Here is a 9,458-nt window from a genome sequence, read left to right on the forward strand (position 1 = left end):
CTCGAGATAAGAAGATATTTAAATCGTTATTTCAAGATAACAACCTTGTTTTCTTGCGATAACAAGATAATTAACTCATTATTTCAAGATAACAATCCAGAAAATTACGGTTCCTCATGTCTTCTCCGAATTCCGTCCCAAACATTACATTTTGAACATCAGTCAAAATTGAAACTGTGCACTAAAATAGGCAGAAAGGTGCCATATTTAGCTTAAAACCCCAAATTTAATCAAATATAAAGTAACATTATGCATTGAAATTTGCAGAAAAGGGTTATTTTTCAAATGCGGCAGAGGTTGAGTTTGCTGCATTTGACACCAACAATTAACAAAATATGGAATTTTACCGGGGTGCACAAACTTTTGCACACAACTGTAAGCTGGTAAGAGTGTCTCAGAAGAAGCTACATTTATAAATACTGCAGCATTTGCTGGAATAAAAGCCTCACGCAAGCCTGTATTACTACTTTTATTCGGCTTATGGTCACAGGTGATACAGAAGACTGTGCTTCTGTCTCAGTGTGTAAGTGTGTGTGTCTTGGTGTAGGTGTGTATGATCGCGTCAGTGCTGCCGAGGCTGACTCTGTGTGTGTTCTGCAGAAGCAGCGAACTGAGCTTCAGTCTTTCTGTCTCTCTGTCTTCGTCTGTCTCTGAGCTGTGTGTGTTCACGTCGTGTGTGCGGTCAGGTGACTCATCGTCACGGCCGGCTGCGCGTGACTCTGGGTTGAGTGTGTTTGATTTGACTAGTTTCTTAATCTGGGCTGAAAGTTGTAGACTTAACAGGAGAACCAGATATCCACCCTCACGGAGAACCCTGCAAAGACAAACACATTTAAACATCAGATTGTGATAATAATAATAATAATAATAATAATAATATCAGACTGAAACTCAGTTCAGCTCAGCAGCCATTAGAGGATGGAATGTTTTCTATACTTTTGTCAGAAAGCATATGAGCAAGACTAATTGACACAACCAAAAGGGAAACTCCACCAAATTTTCAGAATGTCTACCTAATGTAACGGCTAAGAGGTAAACAAAGTCATTCAGAGTGGTTTGAGATGAAATGCTCAGTTCTAGAAAACCTTACCAAATCAGAATTGTTCACATTGGTGCTGGTAGGAACCAGACGTCTTACACTGCCTCTTAAAGCCACCTCATAAAAAGTTACTACACAACAAGATATGACTACGTTAAAAGTCTGTTGTCTGGCTAAAAAAAAGTTTTACAAAATTTTGAGATTTTTACTTTAAACATATTTCTGAAATTCATTCATGGCAGAGAGATACATGCAGGGTGTTGTAAGGCAAAATAGTTCCCTAAAAATATTTAGATTTTCCTCTATTTTTACATCATCAACATTCCACATAAAACTCACGAGAGGTTCACTGGTGATTTGGATAGTATATAAAATGGCTATATTTGTGTTGTACACATTACAACTCCCGGTTCCGATCACCACCACTGTAAAGAAATCTCACCAGGTCACATCAAACCACTCTGAATGACTGTTTACAGCTCAGCACTTATATTATGCAGCTATTACTGGTATTCCCTTTTAATAACAATGCCAATACTAACAGTTTTAGACAGTGCCACATGGCAATGCTACCAAGCAAGTTTCCATTACTTGTTTGCTGCATTAGCCTCATACTTTCAGTGTAAAACTAAAGACCAAACATGTCTTGGGTATTCAACTACATTTTGGGTAAACAAGAAACCGTGTACATTTGATTTTTCACCAGACTACTGCTTTAACGTTTAACTGACCAAGCCAGATCAAACCAGGTCAAACTACCTCTCCATCTCGGCCAGTATGCGTGGCAGGGCAGTGGTCATGTCCGTGCTGCAGCTGAACTTTCTGCCAAACGGGACGTCACACAGGACCGCATCCACCGAGCCCGTCGGCAATGGAATATCTACAGAGAGAAAGGGGAAAAGAGAGCGTGATGAACTCAGATATCAAATCAAATGCATGCTGTATTTTTTATATGAACTGTTTTTCTTATTTAAACAAGCAGAGAAACTGTGTACAGATTCTAATCTTTTGATCTATACTACACTTGTATTTCTGCCACGTTTCAAAGCAAACAGGAGAAAGTTGAATTGTAGACTCAAACTTATTGATATATGTATTGTACGCAAAAAAGTTCCAATCCCCTTACATGTTTTGTTCGTTGTCTAAGTGAAAGTACGTCAACATAGACTTAAATATGGTGATTTTAAACTAATTTTAGTGCACAATTTCAATTTCTGAGTTTAATATACTGAAAAAAGGTGAAAAAGTGCCATGTTTTTTTCCCTTAATGTATTAAATTTAGCAAATAAATAGTAACTATGCATTAAAACGTGCAGAAGTGTGTTCTCTGTAGATGTATTAACCCTAGAAAATCAATGTCATTTGACCTGTTCAAATTTCGCATATATATATATATGTATGTATGTATATGTGTATATATGTATATATGTATATATATATATATATATAGACAAAAAAATTATATATATGGACAAAAGTATTGGGACACCAACACATTACACCTACAGAAGCTTTTATGACATCTCATTCTAAATTCATAGGCATTAATATGGAGTTGGTCCCCCTTTGCAGCTATAACAGCTTCCACTCTTCTGTGAAGCTTTCTACAAGATTCTGGAGAGTGTCTGTGGGAATTTTTGCCTATTCATTCAGACGAGCATTTGTGAAGTCAGACACTGATGTTGGACGAGAGGGCCTGGCTCACAATCTCTGTTCTAGTTCATCCCAAAGGTGTTAGATGGGGTTGAGGTCAGGGTTCTGTGCGGGCCAGTCAAATTCTTCCACACCAAACTCACCCAACCAGGCCTTTATGGACCTTGCTTTGTGCACTGGGGCTCAGTCATGCTGGAACAGAAAAGGGCCCTCGCCAAACTGTTCCCACAAAGTTAGGAGTGTGTAAGTGTCCAAAGTGTATTGGTATACAGAAGCATTAAGATTTGCCTTCACTGGAACTAAGGGGAACGACATGAATACCTCGATTCACCAAAACGCCCACAGAAACTCTCACAGCACACTATAAACAAATAGTGTGATTCGCTAGAGGCCGCTTTGCATATCGCAGCCTTCTGCACTATCTGTATTATAATATGAGTAAGAAACAATGTATTGTGCTCCAACCTGTATTATTACAGAGGATGACTACAGAGGGGATTAAAGGAGATCAATGACAAGAGACTGACAGAAAGAAGAAGTAAAAAGAAAAGTACCCATGCAGGACGACTGGACTAGCAGCATTCTGCTTACTTGACCAGCTGCTTCTACATTCTCTGCAGCTTTCTGCAACTGAGCCTCCTCACTGTCCATTCCTATAAACACAGCATTCTACACACACACACACACACAAACACACACATTTAATGAGTGTGATGTCATTACTGTAGATACAGTACTGTGCAGAAGTCAGAGATCACCTTTAATTTTGTTTCTATTCTAAACAGACATTAAGTACAAGTTATTCATTTTTCAGCATCAGCAAAAATGCAGAAAACATATTTAATAAAAAACTGAACAGAAGCCTCAACAACTAAATATCATTTTTCAGTATTTAGTGTCACTGTTCGCCTTTATTACAACGTCTATTCTTTTCATGAGACTCAAGTAAATCTGCAGACACACTTCCAAAGTTCAGTCTCAGAAGTTGGTTGATCATTTTCTGAAGTAATCAAACTTATTCATTGATGTTGAGGTCTGGACTCTGGGGTGGTCAGTCCATTGTTCAGCTTCTTTGTTTGATGTGTCCGTCTCCTTTTCTCAGTGAGGTTCTTCTTGACAGCTACACATCCTTTCAGACCCATAGCGCTGAGTCGTCTTCTCACAGTGGAAGGATGGACAGAAACACCTGTGGATGTTTTCAGATCTGAAGCAGTTTGATTTTCTCCTCTCTCTCAAAGATGAAAGCTTTAAGTGCTGTTTATCTGATGGGGGCAGGTTTGGTGTCTACCAGCTCTTCCAGGTGGCTGTTAGGAGTCCCATTTTCTCTGTAGCTTTGAATCATTTTTGAACTCCAGTTTCGGAGACTTCACTTATTTTCTTTTGACTTTCTTCTTTCGTGTGCAAGTAAATCATCTTTAATCTAATTTCCTCTGAAACATCTCCTGAAAAATGAATATCTAGTACTTATTGGCCGTTTTGACTGGAAAGTGAATGAATAAAGAGTGGTCTCAGACTTTTGCACTGCACTCCATGTGTCGAAGTAGTGTGAGTTAATTAAATGGAGTGTGTGTGTGTGTGTGTGTGTGGGGGTGTATAGGAATGTGTGTACAGACCGGACACTCCTGAGCTGCCTCTAATAATATCGTGCCAACTCCACACATAGGATCTAAAATCACAGAGGCCTCCTTCAAGAGAGAGAGAAAGAGGGAGAGAGACAAAGAGAGAGAGAGGGACAGAACAATAAGGGTTAGGGTGTAATGTACACAATTCTCTCTTCACTACAAATGTAGTCAATCAACCGCGATACTCCGGTGTCTAGTTTTATTCTTTAGTAGACTGTACCTGTATGGGACAGACCGATGTCATAGCCCAGGCTATAGTGGACCTAAGCCCAGTGTGCTTCATATAACTACGACTGGCCAAAGGATGCCTAGAAGACACACACACGCACACAATACACACTCTATGAACACTCCACACCAACCATGTCCTATTAGAGAGATATGGCATTGAAAGAGGTACCTTAACAGAGGAATCCCGAGCACACAGTGGTCATCACTCATATACACGTTCACCTGGTCCACAAAGGCATCAAAGAAAAGACAATACAATATAAACAATAACAGATAATCAACAATATCGCACTAATACACAGCAAAATAAACTGACTTTACAACTGGGGAGATTTTTGATAGACACCTTTCTGCGTGTGTGTCTGTACCTCAAGATTCGGCTCTCTCAGGTCAGTTTTCCATCCAAGCTGTCGGCTGATGGCCACCCCAATGATACGGCTCAAGTTCTATGAAAGACAAATAATTACAAACACAATAAATATGGATAAACACACTTAGGCGCACATATACAGACACAAACACACACATAAGTACACAACCAATCAATAGTTTAGACTTCAATATTGTCATATATCTTATTTTTGTTATTTTATGCAATTATTGTTGATTTATTTCATATAAAGTTTGTTTTAGACTTTTTATTCTTATACTTCAAGTATTTCTGGAGGGGACATGTAAATGATAAATAATCATTGTGTATTTATAATTAGCTATTGAATTTTTGTCAATCTATCTTCCTTTCTATGAATCGATTCGATCAACCACTTCAGAAATATGAAGCATTTTGATATAATTTTTTCAGAACTTCAATCTTTTATTATAATTTTCTTATAGGTATCAATTTTATTATAACTTTTTATGGACATTAACTTTATTATAACTTCATAATGTTTTTATTATAAATGAATATTGGATAATAATTTGTTATAACTATGCTGTATATGAATTTATTATGGATTTTTTATTCTAACATCACTCTGGATACTAATTTTGAATAATGACTTAAAACTGGGGTGGCACGGTGGCGCAGTGGGTAGCGCTGTCGCCTCACAGCAAGAATGGGCCTGGGTTCGATTCCCGGCCGGGTGACCAGGGTCATTTCTGTGTGGAGTTTGCCTGTTCTCCCCGTGTCGGCGTGGGTTTCCTCCGGGTGCTCCGGTTTCCTCCCACAGTCCAAAGACATGCAGTCAGGCTGATTGGACATGCTAAATTGCCCCTAGGTGTGAGTGAGTGTGTGAATGTGTATGTCTGTCTGTCTGCCCTGCGATGGACTGGCGACCTGTCCAGGGTGTATCCTGCCTTCCGCCCAATGACAGCTGGGATAGGCTCCAGCACCCCACCGCGACCCAGAAGGATAAGCGGTTTAGATGATGGATGGATGGATGGATGGACTTAAAACTGGATATTAGTTTTAAATATTATTTAAGCTAAGGTCAATTATTATCTAACTTTATTTAATCGCATAATTTAATCTAATTATAACTGTGCACTGTGTTTTTTAATAAATTTATACTGGATATTAATTTATTATAACTTTATACAGTATTTTGATTTTATACTACATATTAATTATATTATAACATCTTTATGGCCACTATTTATAACTTCATTCTTGATTCGATTCAGTCATTTTAGAATCATTTTTAACAGTTTACTGCCAATTATTTGACACTTATGAAATTGCAGAGTAGTTATGAAATATTTTATACATGCATACATTAACTAAAAATGAAAGCATTATTCCATTCGTTTGAACACTAATGTCCACACATACCCACCTGGGAGTTACAGCAGCGAGCGACGGCTCCACTGCAGCGGCAGCTGACCCTGAAGGTGGGACGATTCTGACCCAAACCACAGGAGTCCTCTTTCTCTACGCTCTCTTTTCTTCCATTCTCCTCATTTTTCCCTTCCTCTTCTTCTCTCTTCCTCTTTTGACCCCGTCCCCAGGAGCTGTTAAGCCCCGCCCGCAGTGCAGCCCAGGTGGACAGGGCCTGGCTCCAAACATCTGGATTTCCCACGATCCTTTGCTGTATCATGCTGGCGGCTTTTGCTAATGGAAGGACAGAAAAGGCTGATGTCAATGAAAAGCTTAACATTATGGTGCTGAAGAGAGAGAAATGTAGTGAGTAATCTGCAGTGATTGGCTCAGTGCTCTGCGTTTGAATCAAAGGGTCAAATTTAAAAACATCTGTAACCCTTAGAACCAAAAGCCGGGGATGAATATTTAAAGATTTAGATTCAAACCAGTTTAATGATTGGTAGCCAAATCATCCTTAAGAGGTGGAAGGAAGCGGGTCCTCCATCAGGTCAAGAATGGGTTGCTGAAATGGGCAAAATAGCTGCATATGAAAAATGATCATTTTAGTTGTTTGAGCAGAGCTGGTTTATGAGGAGCCTGGCCACTTCCTATTTCCCTCGTTATATCAAAAACAGGACTGTAAAACGCCAGAGAGTGCCCGTGAGCTAATCCTCAAAGAATGGGAGTAAACGAAAAATTGAAATAATTTCTAATCACTCGCCCACTTTTCTTTAATTTTAGAAAGTAGAAGGATGGATTGCACTAAAAACAAAGCAAACAGATTTTGAGCAGCAGGATCACTCCTATAAACTATGATTTTGCTCAAATGCTCCATCTTAACCCATTCATTTCGGACTTGCTCGGGAGCGCCCTCTAGCGTTTGAGAAACCCGGAACACATTACAGAGCGGTAATTTTCCTCTCTACAGGTTCTCTGGTTTAGAGCTGTACAGGTACGAATGGGGGAAATAGAGAGTTCTTAAAGAGGAGCACCGTCATGAAAGAGTTCTTCAGATTGATGGAGAACGTGCTGCTGATGTATAGAACGTTTTTGAAAAGGGTTTTATATAGCCCCCAAAAAAACACTTCAAGATGCAAAGAAACCTTTAATCATGTAAAGGGTTCTTTGAGTGCTCATGGTTCTTGATAGAACCATTGTCTTTACTAAAGAACCCTTGAAGAACTATCATTTTTAAGAGTGTTTAAAGATCCTACAAAATGTACATTTGACTTTGCTGCACACCTGTGTGATGCGAGCGGCACACCTGGGTTTTTGGGTAGGGAGGTGGGCGGAGCTTTGCGCAGGAGCAGGAAGAGCCTCTCAGCGGATTTCAGCCGCATCAATTCCTGTAGAGCTGCACGGCAACGGAAAAACACTCTGCCAGGAATGTGTTCCACCTAACGCGCACAAACACACACACCCACACAGACACACACACACACACACACAGACACACACACCCTGACCAATCAGCAGGGGTCATTTCTTCCACATTTAGGATGTAATTCTGGATAGAGGCTAAAAAAAAATGATTCAATCAAAAAATGATCCAAAAGGAACACAACATTTTGTAATTTGAGCATTAACACTTTTCTAGAAGAGCAAAAAATGAGCACAAACTGTTAGCGCTGAACAATGATGTATAAAAAATTAAAAGATAATCAAATAGAAATCTGGTTGAAAATGTGAGTGTAGTTCATATACATACATCTGTAAGAAATACTGCCCTAATTCCTAAATCCTATTCCCATCCAACAGCAACAGCAGTCAACAGCAGTCAGAAAATGACCACTGATGAATAGAGTAGAGGGGGGCTGAAAAACTGGGCAGCAACAAATGGACCACAGTCTGTCATTTCACCAATATGGGGAGCTATCAGTGACCACTGAGTGGAAGTACCAGCACAGGAGTTTCTAATAAAGTGGATGATTGATGCATTTATGTGAAGCCGTTAACGCAAAATGTAAGGCAAAATAGTCCCTCAAAAAAACTTATTTTTACAGATTTATCACTATTTTACCACCATCAACATCCACTCAGACCAGTGCAACACACACTAACACACCACCACCATGTCAGTGTTATTGTAATGCTGAGAATGATCCACCACCCAAATATTACCTGCTCTGTGAGGGTCCATGGGGGGTCCTGATCACTGAAGAGCAGGGTAAAAGGGGGCTAACAAAGTATACAGAGAAACAGATGGACTACAGTCTGTAACTGTAGAACTACAAAGTGCTCCAATACAGTAAGTGGAGCTGATAAAATGGACAATGAGCATAGAAACAAGGAGGTGGTCATAATGTTATGCCTAATCGGTGTATGTGCAACACATAAAAACTTGTAGAGACACGTGTAGGTTCATATTTGCACTGTAGACGTCAGGATCCCTGGTTTCTATCACCACCACTGTAAAGAAACCTGAGTCTATAAGTTTCTCTTCAATGAAGCACTTCACATCAAACCACTCTGGATGACTCTGTTTATAACTCACGGACTGAAATATTCAGAAATTTTGAAAAATTGGTGGAATTTCCCCTTTAACTGTGATCACTGAACCTGCCTATACCGCAGAAGAGTGATTCTATTAAAGCAGTGTCTGGAGCGAAACTGTCAGAAATCTTCCCTCTTTAAACTTTAAAGCTGAAGTGCTGAAGTGGGATGACGTGATGATGTGATGATGTGAGGAGCTCAGTTCACCTCGGTGGCCTCCAGTTTGCGTTTGACTTCATCCAGCAAAAAAGTCTCCATGCCGCCGCCTGCGGTGCAGTAGTACCGAACAGAGCCCTCAGCCTCTCCCATTATCACCCGCAAAACTAAGATTAATATTAAAATAACTAAATATTAACGCTTTTTCGAGACGTAGACTAAAAACTCATGACATCTCCTGCATCCTACATAGAACTTCCAGGTAAGGCTAGCTGACCTGTCAAATTAAAAGCCAGTTGTGATGTTCACATATTGAAATATGTATAGAATTCAATATTACATTTTTATGTTGTCTTTTTTAAAGGGCTTTTGCGAAAACAAAAAGTATCTAATTCAGTTGCATTTTAAAAAAAATGTTTATCTGATCTTTGTTTTAGAACAATTCTAACTTACAGTTCATTCG

The 9,458-nt window shown here is 39.4% G+C and overlaps 1 protein-coding gene across 1 annotated transcript; it reads right to left on the minus strand.

Moving 5' to 3' along the window:
- Nucleotides 1-455: 455 nt before the first annotated feature.
- Nucleotides 456-9,251, minus strand: thumpd2 (THUMP domain containing 2). Its single transcript, XM_036594164.1, has 10 exons — nucleotides 9,047-9,251; nucleotides 7,611-7,743; nucleotides 6,324-6,598; nucleotides 4,914-4,991; nucleotides 4,715-4,767; nucleotides 4,535-4,622; nucleotides 4,306-4,377; nucleotides 3,247-3,361; nucleotides 1,799-1,919; nucleotides 456-814 (listed from the first exon to the last, which is right to left on the minus strand). The coding sequence occupies exons 1-10, from the start codon at nucleotides 9,146-9,148 to the stop codon at nucleotides 517-519; spliced, it is 1,335 nt and encodes a 444-aa protein (XP_036450057.1). The 5' UTR covers nucleotides 9,149-9,251; the 3' UTR covers nucleotides 456-516.
- Between the last annotated feature and the right edge of the window lie 207 nt (nucleotides 9,252-9,458).

The sequence above is a fragment of the Colossoma macropomum genome, unplaced genomic scaffold, assembly GCF_904425465.1.
Source record: "Colossoma macropomum unplaced genomic scaffold, Colossoma_macropomum, whole genome shotgun sequence".
NCBI classification, from domain to species: domain Eukaryota; kingdom Metazoa; phylum Chordata; class Actinopteri; order Characiformes; family Serrasalmidae; genus Colossoma; species Colossoma macropomum.

Bases quoted from the DNA above. Each gene is read 5' to 3' on its own strand.
- thumpd2 (XM_036594164.1), bottom strand. From the start codon at position 9,148: ATGGGAGAGGCTGAGGGCTCTGTTCGGTACTACTGCACCGCAGGCGGC. The intron at 6,599-7,610 runs GTGTGCCGCTCG...TCCTTCCATTAG, and splicing joins CTCCCTACCCAAAAACCCAG to CAAAAGCCGCCAGCATGATA. The intron at 4,992-6,323 runs GTGGGTATGTGT...TGTCTTTCATAG, and splicing joins CTCGCTGCTGTAACTCCCAG to AACTTGAGCCGTATCATTGG.